General features: G+C 49.0%; 1 protein-coding gene across 4 annotated transcripts in view; it reads right to left on the bottom strand.

The window, feature by feature from the left end:
• Positions 1-13,791, bottom strand: part of FANCI (FA complementation group I) — a 1,757,660-nt gene that overhangs the window by 310,227 nt on the left and 1,433,642 nt on the right. For all 4 annotated transcript variants that reach the window (XM_069624307.1, XM_069624308.1, XM_069624309.1 and 1 more), the window contains 2 exons: positions 9,477-9,533; positions 9,328-9,387 (listed from right to left, as the gene is read on the bottom strand). In XM_069624307.1, the coding sequence (XP_069480408.1) occupies positions 9,328-9,387; positions 9,477-9,533 (117 nt within the window). The remainder of the gene's footprint in view (positions 1-9,327; positions 9,388-9,476; positions 9,534-13,791) is intronic.

The raw sequence follows: 13,791 nt of genomic DNA on the forward strand, positions 1-13,791 counted from the left end.
TTTTCCCATGGGTCCCAGGTGTAACTTCCACTGTGCAGGGCCTCCCGTGCTTTTCCCAACAGTGCCTCAGTGTCCCAACCCTCTCCCGTGGGCTCACCATTTCTTGCTCTTGACTTCTGGTTTCCCTGACTCCGTTTGCGTATTTCCTTGGCCCTCGCGGTTCAGCGTTGTCTATGCAGACCTTCCCAGCAGGTATACGGTGTGCACACCTCTCTTCGGGATCCTTTCTCCTCCTCTCCTGCTTTTCTCCTGTTGTGTGTACACTGGCTACCGCACCCCGATTCGGCACTGAGACAGAGTCTCTCATTCTTTTTTCCCATGCTCATTTTGAATGGTGCCTGACCAATTGGGTAAGGAAAAAGACTAGACCAAACACTTTTGTTCTTACACATGCTCTTCATTACTCAGGGCTTCTTCCTCATCACAGTACCACTATTCGCCCAAAAAGGAACAGGGCTCTTCCTGGTCTTAATATTTAGAAGAAGGTCCCGGGGAACACTAGTGTGGGGGTTAGGGTCATGAGAGTAGGGAACATATCACGTACTCTCCTGACAGTCGTCCCTAATCCCATAGGCGGTATCCCTCCCCATGTGATCCTCCCCCCATTTCACCATTACCAGGGGGACTGTGGTCGCACCACCCTGACCACATGTGAAGGGACTTCCTCTAGGGGAACAGGGACGACATCAGTAAATTTGTCACATATATCATAGATGAAGAATCCGTGGGAGGAAAGAATCTAGTAGAATGCATCCTAACCACATGCCGATCCGGTTGTTTCAAATCAATAAGGCAGTATTTCCCAGAGGGTTTGGGGACCAGGAAGGCAATGGAGTAAACTTCCTGCCGCTTTGCCTGACTGGGCACCCTTCTTGATGGCCCTCTTGGTCCATAGCTCCTGGATGGTTAGGTGCATTAGACTCCTCTTGTCTTGCTCTCTGGGGGGTGGTGTGGCAACTGAACCTAACAGCTATGGGAGCGATGAGAATTCCAGCCTGTAATCCCAGAAAATCAGATTGTTTTCCCAGACATCCCTCGAAAGCTGGTTCCAGTGGGTCCAGAACATCCGTAGCCAACCCCCAACTGGCCTGGTATCAGGACTTCTGTTTGGCAGGAGATAATCTGGGCATCCATTTTCGACCAACGGATGGGTGCCCCCGGTTGCTCAGCCCAGATCTGCGGACCTTGTAGATTGCTTAGAGGGAAAGGAGGACCTTGGTTTGTGCTCTGTATTGTTATGCAGCTTGACCGCATGTTCTTTTTTTTAAAAAATCAAATTTGTATTGGATTTCAAAGTATAGTAAGTACATCAGACATATAGTAACATCCCAAATGGTAATCAACAGGAACAAATAGACATATATGCCATAAATGCAGTACTGTATAATCCATTGGTTTAAATTATGCATTAACACCGCCTGACAAAGAACTGCACAACAGAGGGAACTGAAAAATAAGAGACAGAGGAAAACAATCCCACACACAAAAAACACAGGTCGCAATTCTGGAGATTTGCCTCAACACATTTCGGTAGGGAGTACAGAGGGAGGGAGTCATATCAACGTGAGTGAACACACATCATGGGGCTTATGGTGCACACTTGGGAAACCATTCTGTTGTACAAAATTAATGAATGAGTACCTTGGGTCCAAAGATTTTGTCATCTCACCCCACATCTACAAACTGCTGTTCTGTTGGTATCTAACTCCAGAGCAGCTTTGTCACATGAATCCATAAATATCCCCTAACTGTTGGCGTTATGGACAATCCCAGGGCACCCAGTATCATGTAAGGTGGTCAAGTGGGCTCATCCTACATTCTTGGAAAGAGGTGCTTTTACACAAAGAAAATAGCAGAGGTGGACCTTCCACTGGACCTCCTCACAGTGCTATTAGTCAATGAAGATGCTGGGGCAAATATAACCTGGCCAGTAAAAATGAAAAACTAGTAACTCATCTCTTGGTAGCAGCTAGAATAACGCTGACCCACAGTTGGAAAGCTCCTACAGCCCCAGATATGCAACGGTGGTGGGCAAGGATATGGTTCGAAGTAGCCATGGACAACATTGCCTGCATGTTTATCTGCTTTAAAGACACATTGACTTTGCACTCAATCGTCTCGCTGAATAACACTGTGTAATATATAAAGGTTCTGGGAATCCGAGGATGACCAGGAGACAGTTGTAGGGGGAAGGTGTCTTTTATTGGTAAGACAGGATCTTCAGGTGGCAGGTACAGTAGGTAGGTTGGGGACAGAAATAATGGATATTCACACTTTATGGCAGACAGCTCACTCTATCAACTGATAAACATGGAACACACAGGACAGAGCACTCAGGGAACATTCCAACAGGCCAGAGAGAAGGCAGGCACCCATGGTTCCATTCAGACAAGGAAGATACAGGCTACTACAATCTATTCTCGGAATAGGATCTACAATGCAATATTCTTCTGATGAGAATCCAACCTCCAATCTTTAATATGCAATTGCCTATGCCCGGCAATGACTGACCCTATGGCCTTTGCTGAAGCCTAAATGCTGTCAAATGCCAGGTCAGACATGAACTCTATTGGAGACCTGACTGCAATACAGGGAGTGGATCCATACCGTCCTCTATGGCTTTATGCATGGCTCGCAGCTCCCCCCCCCACCTCCCAATGCTGTCTCCACCTTATAAGAGGAATAAGTCACAGCCTTTAGGGCCAGATGGGATCGTCTATATGCCCTCTTCAAGGCACCACCCCCCCTTTTAGTCCCTGAGGCCCTCCGTTGCCTCTTCTGGTGCCATGGAAGACCTTGCTACCAGACTGGGGAGGATGTCATCAACTTGTATGGTCTGCGGCAGTGATATGTCTTTGCCTCTTAGGGGGTAAAGCTTTTCCAGAAACCGGAGAACTGCAGTTTTGTTGGGTTCTTTCCACTCATGCAGAATTTCCTACCTCATCTCAGTAAATAGGGGAAGGCCAGTCTCAGAGTACACTTAAACTCTGGTGGAGGCTCTCTGGTCGCCCCTGGAACAGGCGGTGGGGGTTCAGAGTCTGGGAACACCATCTAGTGGGCAAACTGTATCAACACGTTCGCCACTGCTCCCTTATCCAGATATTTCCCCCTAAGGATGTCTCTGAAGAAGCAGGAGTCCTCTGAGGATGACAGGAAGTCTGAGGAGGAAAGTCTGAGCTTATTCCTTCTCATAAGCCCCTCTTTCCTGAAGACTTACATTAGTCAGTTGTGGGGTACCGGAATTTGGCTTTGTCCACAATACTTTTATTTAAACAATAAAAGGGGTGCGAGAAATGACTCACTTGCTCTATCTCTATGAGGGGATTTCCCTGCCTCAACAAAACTACTTTAAGAGACCATCGTCAGAATGTCCAAAACTAATGTGCACCGCCCTGTGTCAAAACCTATTCCGGCCTTCACACTCTATGTTCTTACCAAAACTACTATTTAGGGAAAATAATATAATCAATACCTTGGCTGTATTCCTACAGCTGTTCTCCTTTTTCCCTCACTCTGCCTATTTGGCCTAGTGATCCCTCTGTATTCTTCTTTATCCAGTAAATGCCAGAGAAACAAATCCCTGCCTGGTCTTGGAATGCCAGGGGCACAAGGCCTTCCCTGGTCTTGGGATGCCAGGGGCACAAAGCCTTCTCGGGTCTTTGCTTCTGTTCCTCTAAACGTCTGTTTGGGCCCTCAGCAATCTTTGTCCTAGTTGCTTCCTGACGCCCTGTCTAAGCCGGTCACGAGTGTTGGCCTCCACTGTGTGCACCAGCTCCTACAGCTTTGTTATACTTAAACAAGAGTTTATGTTGAGCGTTTTCTAACGCCTTCTTTTATTGTATTGCCATAACAATTGCTTTGTTATCCTGTCAATTATTATTCATACAGGTATGTGATGAGGAAGAGTAGAATGGAAGCCGTTTCTAATAAACATTTATTTGCTTGCTGTTTCCCAACATACTGGGCTGAGGATAAACGTGTTAACCTTTCACTAAGACCCCCTTGGTCTCTTTTCCTTCTCTATACAAAAGAGTTTTTATTCCCTACTTTAATATATAACAGGCTTTGTTGTCCCTCCTCCCAGCCAGCCCGGCAAGCTCTTAATGTGAAGAACTCCCTCTTGGGCTCTGGCCGGTCCACATAGCCCCTCTTCCTTCCGCGGTCTCATTGCGCCATCTGTCCCAGCAGCGACGTTTCTCAGCTGTCTATCCTGGTTTCCTGCTGCGCGTACTGCGTCCCTCTGCAGGCTCCAACCTTCTGGCTGCTATAAGGTATAAGGAATTTTCCAGTTATACGTTACAGCTGTGGGGCAGCCTCTGCAGCTTTCCACAGCCGCCTCCACAGCCGGTAAACCCGGGTAAGTAGCATTTCCCAAGCCCCAATGCTGCACTCTCGCATCTGGAAACTGCGGCAGACGCTGCGTCTCAATGATGCCGGGGTTCCACCATTGGGTCGAAGAAGCGGTGGGTCTCCCGGCTCCCCCTCCGATCTCCCCAACTCTTGCATCGCTTTTCCCAGCCGGTACACCGACAGGTAGGAAAAAATAAAGTGCATTTGTTCACCTCTCTGATCTCCCATTATAGATACGGTTTGAGTGGCCAAATCCTTGCCTTTTGGCTACCAATCGTCTGTCTTTTACTTCTTCCTCTGATTTCTTCCTTTTCCCGACTCCACCGTTTATAATCTCCAACTCCGCTACCACAACTTCTATGACCACTGCTACTACGACTCTCTGGTTCCACATTTCTGTATGTTTTTATTTCCTTTTTAGTTGTGCTTGTTTTGCAACAACTAGAACGTTGACAGGAGTTGTGTACTTCCTCCTGTGGATTCCTCGTCCCAGTACTAGGTATGCCTGTTACAGGTGGCAGTTTGGATGCGTATTTCAATTGTTCTGCACAAAAGGGTTTAGACTGGTAGTTAAGGGTAATCTCTTTCGGGCAAGTTCTGCGTCCAACAGTGGAATAGTGTGTGCTGGTATAAAATCAGTGACGTTATCCTTGGATTCGTCACACGCTCTGGAGGAATCCATCTGTGCTTTCGCATTTTGTCTGGCCATTCAAGAGAACTGGAGGAAGAAGAGGAGGATCTGCGCATCAGAGGGCACTTCTTCTCTGTAGGTTTCCCCACTGGGAACTGCAGCCAGCAGTAGTTGGCAGGGAGAAGACAGGAACCTGACCTACTTCTCCCTGCCGACTTAAATAACGCCAATATGCAGGCCGGGCTGGCAGTGTGAGCGTGTTGCCTAGCAACTCACGCCACAGCCCAGCCTGTATTAACCAAGCATTGTCAGTTGCTCAGCAAAACCAGCCGTCCCACCCAGAGGGGCCGCAGGCCAATTTCCACACAGCTCTAGTACACCTGTGCCAGGGCGGCAGGAACCAGGCTCCAGCAGGGCCGCTGACATCTGCAGAGCAGCGGCTGAGTCTTCACTCAGAGGCCTGCTCAACCGCCACCAAATCTGCTCTGTGCGCATGCCGGAACAGCGACGTTTGGTCATCGACTGAACCAGAAGGCCTCAGTTCGACAGGACCTCTGGGAGCATGAGCCCAAGGGAAGGGAGGGTCCCAGCCAGGGACCCCACCCTCCAACCTAGGGCTCCCAGGAATGTTGCACCCCGCCCCCTGCCCCCCCAGCAGAGGATTTTACGTGAAGCATTCCTGCTGAAGGCAGGAAGGAAAAAAACAGGCAAGTGGCGGGTCGGGCCATATTATGCCACAAAGGGAACAGGCAGGGCAAAAGAGTGGAGAAAAACTAAAAGAAAGGTTCCTGCGGAAGGTGAGTGCCACCTCACAAGTAAGTACTGGGACGAAGAAGAGAGACTTGGAGGAAAGGCCTGATTCACAGGAGCTGTTTTTAGCTTCTGCACATTAAATTTTTATTCTGATCCTTGAAGGGACTATGTTTCTCGGCAATCTTCTTGCAAAAATAAGTCACAGGTGAAGGCTTTCCCCAAAGGGCAAATACAATGTCAGATAAAGAACCATTAAAAAGGAATTAAAGTGTCAACCTTTGCATCAGATTCCAAAATGTTGCCAAATATGAACTCTAGTCACAACAATAAGAGCCAGCAGATTCAAGGTATCAGCTTTATTGAAGGATGAGTGAAATTTCCAAGAAATTCAAGCTCAGGCATGTGTCAAGCCTATGGGTGTCCTGGAGATTTGCAGCCAAGGATGGCTCAACTGAACTGTAATTCTTCTCCTTTGGAGCTCATCCCTCCCATAGTCCACCTATTCACCCCAGGTGCCCTGCTATCTCCGCACCCTTATTGTAAGGCCCTGGGTGCATTCCCTATGACATGAGCAAAGTCCCAGCTAGTTTTATAATTTATAAATCCCATACATACATACTAGACCAGGCGCATGCTCTTCCATATGATATATTTTATTTATATTGCGCCCATACGCAAATGTTTCAGGGCGCGACGAGGCAAGGGAAGGGTACAAGGGAGGACAGAAACACTGATCTTACTACACCCACTGACATTGAGAACGTGCAAGTGCAGGGGAGAGGGAAGGGCGGGGAGTGCAATGGGCAGGCGAGGAGTGGAAAGTACTGAACATGTGATCAAAAACAACAACAGTAAGTGTGGCCAGCAGGTGGCAAGTGCATGAATTAGGCGCAGACAACGGGTAAAAATAAGTGCGGGTAAAGGGACTGTAGGGTTGCTGATACAGACCCAAGTGCAAGGGATGCCGGGAGGCAGTGCAGGTGTGCAGGGATCTGTGCCCGAAATCAGAGGGTAGCCCGATGCCCAGTGTAGAAACAGACAAAGATCAGCAGGGGAGAGGAAGAGAGAAGGCAGAAGAAAAGAGGAAGTTCTTGAGGTGCTTTTCCGGAACTGAAGATGGTTCTCCTTAAGTTTCAGAGAGGCTGTTCCAGAGGGAGGGCCCAGCCGAAGAGAGAGCTCTACACCAACTCGCTGCTTGGAGAAGCAACTGACCCTGAGGGAGTTAGAGGTGGAGGAGCGAAGAGCTCGAGTGGGAAGGTATTTCCAAAAAGGGAGAGTTGAAGGTATTGCAGACCCAGGCCCCAAAAGGCCTTGTGGACAATGCAAAGGGTCTTGAATTTGATCCTTGCAGCCACTGGGAGCCAATGAAGAGAATTCAGGGCTGGAGAGATACAATCCCTGGGCGTGAGGCCAAGGACAAGTCTCGCAGTCCGGTTCTGGATGAGTTGCAGAGGGCGAATAGTAGTAGCAGGCAGATTTAGAAAGAGGCTATTGCATTAGTCCAGCCTAGACAGAACCAAAACTCTAGAGACAGCAAGCTTCTGGGGGAAGAAGAGGAAAGGAAGAATACCTCTAACGAGGTGTAGTTGGAGGTTAGACTTCTTAGAGACGTCGGAGATGTGTGGAGAAAAGGAAAGCATGGAGTCGAAGATGACCCCAAGGTTCTTAGACTCACAGGTGGGAGCAGGGAGAGGGCCAAGGGAGGCTGGCCAGAGAGTGACGGGAAAGGAAGGTGCAGGAGTACCAATGAGGAGGAACTCTGTCTTACTGGCATTAAGGCAGAGGTCGTTGGCGGCACACCAATCCTGGATTGCAGACAGACAGTCAAAGAAGGGAGAGGAGGTGGTAGAGGGGAGCCTGAAAACGAGTTGAGTGTCATCTGCATTGCACTAAAAGTTGGAGCAGAGAGCAGCAATGCGGTGGGCGAGGGGTGCCAGGTATTGGATGAAAAGCCAGGGGAACACCACAAGTGGAGAGTGAGATAGAGGAAAGAAAGGACCCAAGTTGGACCTTGGAGGGCTGATTGAAGAGGAAGGAGGTCAGCCAGGCCAGGGCCTGATCATTGATACCAAGGTTATCACTGAGGCGGTTGAGCAGGCTGGTATGGTTGACCGTGTCAAAGGCAGAAGAGAGATTGAGTAGGATGAGGACAGAGGGGAGATTAGAATCAAGGTTGGAGAGCAGGTCTTCACGGATATTCAGGAGAGCCGTTTCTGTGCTTCTGGCTGCCCTGAAGCCAGACTGATGGTCAGTGAGACAACCAACAGGATGAGAGTGAAGATTAAGCTGGGAGATGGCCATCTTTTCCAGGAGTTTGCCCAGGAAAGGAGTGATAGAGATCGGCCAATTGTTAGCTGGGCTTGAGGGGTCGGCTGTGGGTTTCTTGAGAAGAGGGTGCACAAAAGAATAATTCAGAGGAGAGGGGAAGGGAAGGCTCTGGTGGCGCAGGAGCGCTTGCGGAAGTCAGCCAGGGCAAGAACGAGGGTGTCAATATGGTCCATATCACCCAGTCCATCCTACTCCCCAAAACAAACTACCTCAAAATATTACGCGTTAGGTCAAGAATTCCCCTAAAACAGGCCGTGCGTATTTTAAGTGATGTTCCTGCAGAAGGTCCCACAGGTGAAGAAAGTGGATACTCGTCTGGAGCCGATACTGGCATCATGCCTGGCTTCGTTTGCGGTGCCACTGTAAACATTAATTTAGGTAGAATCGCCTTGACCATGAAAAAATAGGCTTAGATGCTGGATCTAATGTAGCTGGATGTATCACAAGAGACCACAGACTGATCTAGGATAAGTACTGTGTTGGAAATTCAGCTGTGCACCACTGCGTGGTGAATGAGTAGCTTGGTTCAGAGTCAAGCACGCCGACACCTGTTTCTCAAAAGCATTGATTTATCCACAGTTTATCCAGAAGAAAAAAACCTGTGCTTGTAAGAGGAGCCCCACACTTCCTGATTGGCACTCTTTCTCTCAGGTGGCTCCTTCTCATAAGGTGCTGGTCTTGGATCCAAACAGTACAGAGTAATAAACCTATATAAATATGTACACACCTTGGATGTCCTTTCTGGAGTCAGGCAGCGCTACGATCCTATGACCAAATCAGCCTGCAGATGACCCGACACCCTCATACCCCCAGGCCCAGTCACTACTCAAAGATTTCCAAGTCTTCCCTGTGCCTGGTGCGATTTAGAAAGATGAGGACAGTGTAGGAGTAGGCAGCCTTTCGAAATTGTACAACCAAACTGGTATATTTGTGCATGGCATTACTGCTATGCAGCAAGATTCATAGCAATTATAGTTTGATGTCAGAAAGGATGCAATGCTGTAAAGGATCAGGGTGCCTACGGTCGCTGCCAATAAGATCCCAGTATGTGCAGGCAAGCAGGACACTAATAGTTTGGAGCGCAAGCTTCATGTGATGCATGTGGACGGCAAACGTCCTAACATATTCTAAAATGTTATATCAATGGTTCTTAGAGTGTGGGGTTCACAGTGAGGAAATAGAAACACAGGCATATAGTAAGATCCATTTAATTTCAAAGCTTTGTATGCCACAGCAAAATGTTTTTTTACTTTTTAAAATCTTACCTGCACATATGTGATGAAAGCATAGCACTGAGGTGTCAGGTGTGAGCCTGACAGCTTCACCTGTGAAAAAGACACATAAAATTACCAGTAAAAAGATGGTAAACTCTGTGCAAAGTTAGCAGTTTGATGTTACTGCTCTGTTTACTTACCAGTTTTTCTAACCTCGGAGGGATATGCCCCAAATGACTGCTGTACACCTGCAAATACTGCGTGAAACAAAATAGAACACAAATGAAACTGGTTCTCAACCCGTTTGTATACTTATTCATTTGTCGTTACATTAGCAACAGTTCTGCATACATGCGAAACACTTCTTTGGAAACCTATGCAAAAAACGTTTGAAACTTGCTAGGTGTAGAGTGCATTACAATTCAGTTCTTTACATTTTCTCAGGAGTGGTACTGTGGAGAGCTGCAATGCTATAGGCAAACAAAATTACTTATGTCTCGGTAATGTTCTTTCTGATGGATGTTGCTCTCACGGATTCCTCATCTATGATATCCCTTTCCCAGGGCAGCTGTTCTCCAGAAACCTTTGCATCGCCATGGGGCCCATGTCAGCTCTGTCCGATGCCTCTAAGCGCCCCATATGACGTCAGGGCCAGTTAATATAGCGGCACCGCACCCTATTGATCTCAGTACCATCCATTTTCCCTAGAACTCTAACTTGCGGATGTAATGGCAACCAGGAAAATCACCTTAAGGGTGATCAATCTAATAGAACAAGAATGAAGGAGCTCAAACGGAGTGTTAGGGAGAATTCTCTGTAAAGGCTAATTTCCCAAACCTAGTGAGTCCCCCAGCAACTTTGCTGGATTTTTGGGGTTTATTTTTTTCTCTTGCTAAGAGTGAGACTCTTTTCCTCCCACTCTTAGACATGATTTGAGGTGTTCCCTTGACGTTGTATGTGTTTTATGGGCTATGGGGTCTTTTACTCCATAGGGCTTCATGTGTTTTGGTATGTGGGTTACACAGCACCCTCCGTGCAGTAGCCCAGGGGTGTCGTAGCAACCCCCAAACATATACGCCATACCCTGGGACTGACTACTGTCTCCCAGGGCATGTAAAGTCACCATTGGCTTTATTAGTCTCAAATTGTGAACAGATCCAGTACAAACCATCATATTGTGGACGTACTGGTCGGGGCAATTCGATTGCCCTGGGGTCTGTTGTTCGAGGGGGCACTGTCCAGTCCCCCCCGACGAGTTTTGGCTGGTGGCAGTGGATACTACTTTTTATATTCGACCGCAAATATATTCCTATGGGATTTTCCCATTGTTCGAGGCTACCACTTTTTAAAATAGCCTCGAACATACCGCTGGTTTATTAAATTAATATAAGTTCACTGTTTGGTATTTTTTGCCGAAACTTGGTTCCAAAATGGCATTTGTGTTCGCTTCTGTGACTCCAACCCAAGTCGAGCCCTTTGTTCCACTTTTTGGTGGGCTTCTCCACAGAAGCCTCCAAAAGTGTTGCCACTCTGTCTGGGTACCACAGGGGGTGTGGGAGGGGGTTTAGGCACCCTGGACTGAGTTGCCTCGGCAACTCAAGTCGCACTCTTGTGTGATTGGCCCAAGTGGTGAGCCGCCCGGCTCACCACTTAGCATGTTTGAGTGACAGCTAGGCTGAATGAATGGGGGTTTTCTGCATAAAAGCAGGGCTTTGGGGACTGGAACTTCAGAAGTCGCCACAGGACCTAAAGAATCTGAGGAGGGAGAAGCCGAGCCGACCTGCAACGACGACACCAGTGGTGGAGCCCTGCTGAACCGTCTCACCACTTTTCCCGACGACAGAGGAGATCTCCAGCCCGGAGAGTCTTCTTCCTTTGACTGGTGGGGATAACCAGTTTGCCCGTCTTTTCGCCTTCCTGGACCATCTCGTGGCCGCCTTGCCCGTGCCAAGCACCCCGGCAACCGGAATACCACGGTTTACCACTACCGCGAAGAAAAGGGTAGTACCTTGTAACCTGGAAACTCCGCGGCTGGTTTCTTCCCTGGCAGTGCAACGACCTTCAGCTTTCCTCCACGTCGAGACCTCCTCTTCCTCTGGACGAAACACCGACTTGCACCCGCTGCCAGGAACAACTGCCACCGCTGGAGCGTTCTTAACATTTTCAGATACTGTGTCCCGCCTGGCTTCCCTTGCGACATATCGTTCAGGGTGACAGTAAATCCTCGACTTTCTAACCTGGGTTAGCCTGGGGCATGTTAACTAACTTTTCCTGACTTGATCTCAATCTTTTATGAACTATCTACAAAGACTTTTTAGGCATAACCCCACTGTGTGATCCTAGACACATTTCGCTTGCTCTCTCTAAGAGTGGGCCTGGCATTTGAACTTCCTTGCTCTCCAGTAGACTTTGCCTAACCTGCCTCACTGTGGTTCTTTGAAAAGTATTGAAATTTGTGTACTTTCATAACTTTGCCGTTTCCCTCCCTTTCTTTACAACTTATTAGAGTGTCATCTTATGTTAAGCGCTCACCTTTGTCTGAAAATAAGTGGTGTTTCTCACTAAGACTTGTCTAATAAGTGAATAGGATTGTATATATATGATAGTGACTGTGTGCTGAAATTACTTAGCTATTTTTTTTGCTAGTGTGATTTACAAGTGTGTTTTAAATAAATAATTATATACTTTTACACCAAAGCTCTGGTCAGTGTTTGTTTGTACTAATGTGCCTCTGTACCTATTGTGTATACTCTGCATACTGCCTAACTCTTCTTGAGAGAAGTCTGACTGCTCAGCTACCAAGTGAATCTGTGTGGTACAGACTGCTACCAAGTGGGTTTACTGCCAAACACCTGTAGTCTTAAATCTTTTGCAGAGGTCTCTAAGGGAACTGCACAGGTTTCTGCCTAACAGCCAGCCCCCTGTCTCCCGAGTATAAACCCAACTTGATCTGGATGGACCAGGTGGAGCATTAGTGTTCCTAGTCTAGCCGTTAGCACCCTGGAGTACATTTTTGCACCAAGGGTAAGAAGGGAAATCGGACGATAAGATCTGCAGTTTTTAGGGTCCCTACCCTCTTTGGGAATCACTGCTATCAATGCTTTTTTAAAGGAGTCTGGGGCCAGTCCAGTTTCTAGTATTTCGTTGAATAGTTCCGATAGGAAGGGGGCTAATTGTTTGGCAAACGTCTTATAGAAACCAGCAGTAGGAGATCCAAGGTGGCCGCCGGCACAGGGAGACGTGTGTGAGTCTCGCTCCTGCCGGGCCAGACATCAGCACCACTATTAGCATCGACACGAGGGTACCAGCTCCAGCAACAAGCGGCCCTACATGCCCAGAGACTGCAGGCATGATCGGGGGGTGATTTCCCAGCCGTACAATCGAAGGCGGCGTAGCAGGAGCGGAACGTCCCTCCCCCACCGCAACAACAGCATCCCTGTGCGGCCCGGAAGCAGAGGGCAGCCGCACCAGGGAGGCCCGGAACCAGAGCGGAGGAACTCCGTTGGCGTCTCGGAGACACAGCGGGGGAAGGCACAAGGGGTCAGCTCTGATCCAGAGGATAGCCGCGACTGTGCGGTGGCGGGATCGCCCCCCCTTCTCGCCCCCCCACGGAGATCATCGAAGCTCGCACCGAGGAAGGAGCAGGAGATGCGGGGGTTGGCGGGTACCCAATGCCGCAGAGCCCGGAAAGCACAGAGGACTTCAGGAGTGCGCAGGGACAGAGGGACATGGCCCCCACTTCCCCCCAACTACCTGGAAGGCGCTGGGGAAGAGGCAGAGAAGTAGCACCAGAGATCGACATACGCCCCGGCCCAGAGGCGGGACACACAGGCGGCAGTACCCAGACCGGCAGTCAGACAGGTGAGAGGCTCCCCCTCCCCCCCTCTAGCCCCTGCACACACACAACTGGACTCTCTGAGCTGCAAACGGGGGGGGGGGACTTCCACACACCCCGCACCGCAGATAAAGGAGGCTCGGCACCCCCAATGTCAACGGGGGGGGGGGGGAGACTCTCTCCTCCTTCTACATCCCGCATATGGTTAATTGAACAGAGAAGAGGCAAAGAGGAACGGAGGGGAGGGACAGGACAAACCGAGCCTCAGTACACATATCCAGGTACACAGAGGCACCATCAACAGGGCGAAGCTAAGACATCTCAAAAGAGACTGGAATGCCCGCGGCACACCGGAGGCAAAGCAACTTCAAAGGGCCATGTCCAAAACGAACGGAAAAGGGGTGGGGGTCCCAACAGAACCCACTTCCCCCCAAACAAGATTCGAATCAGCTTCAATTGTGGGCAACTGACACCCCGGTGACCACCAGGGGCAGATCACAGGAAGACCCAATAATGCCCACAACTGATTCCACCGACTCCACCGGCGGCAGTCAGCCCCCATCAAAGGACGATATGCATGCCTGGTTCGTTGAACTACAAGACAAGCTTATGACGACAGTGCAAGACCAATTCGCCTCAATAAAGAATGAGATGAAACAGGCAGTCCAGGACTGCAAACG

The sequence above is a fragment of the Ambystoma mexicanum genome, chromosome 11 (assembly GCF_040938575.1).
Source record: "Ambystoma mexicanum isolate Mex_15411 chromosome 11, UKY_AmexF1_1, whole genome shotgun sequence".
Classification (NCBI taxonomy): Eukaryota; Metazoa; Chordata; class Amphibia; order Caudata; family Ambystomatidae; genus Ambystoma; species Ambystoma mexicanum.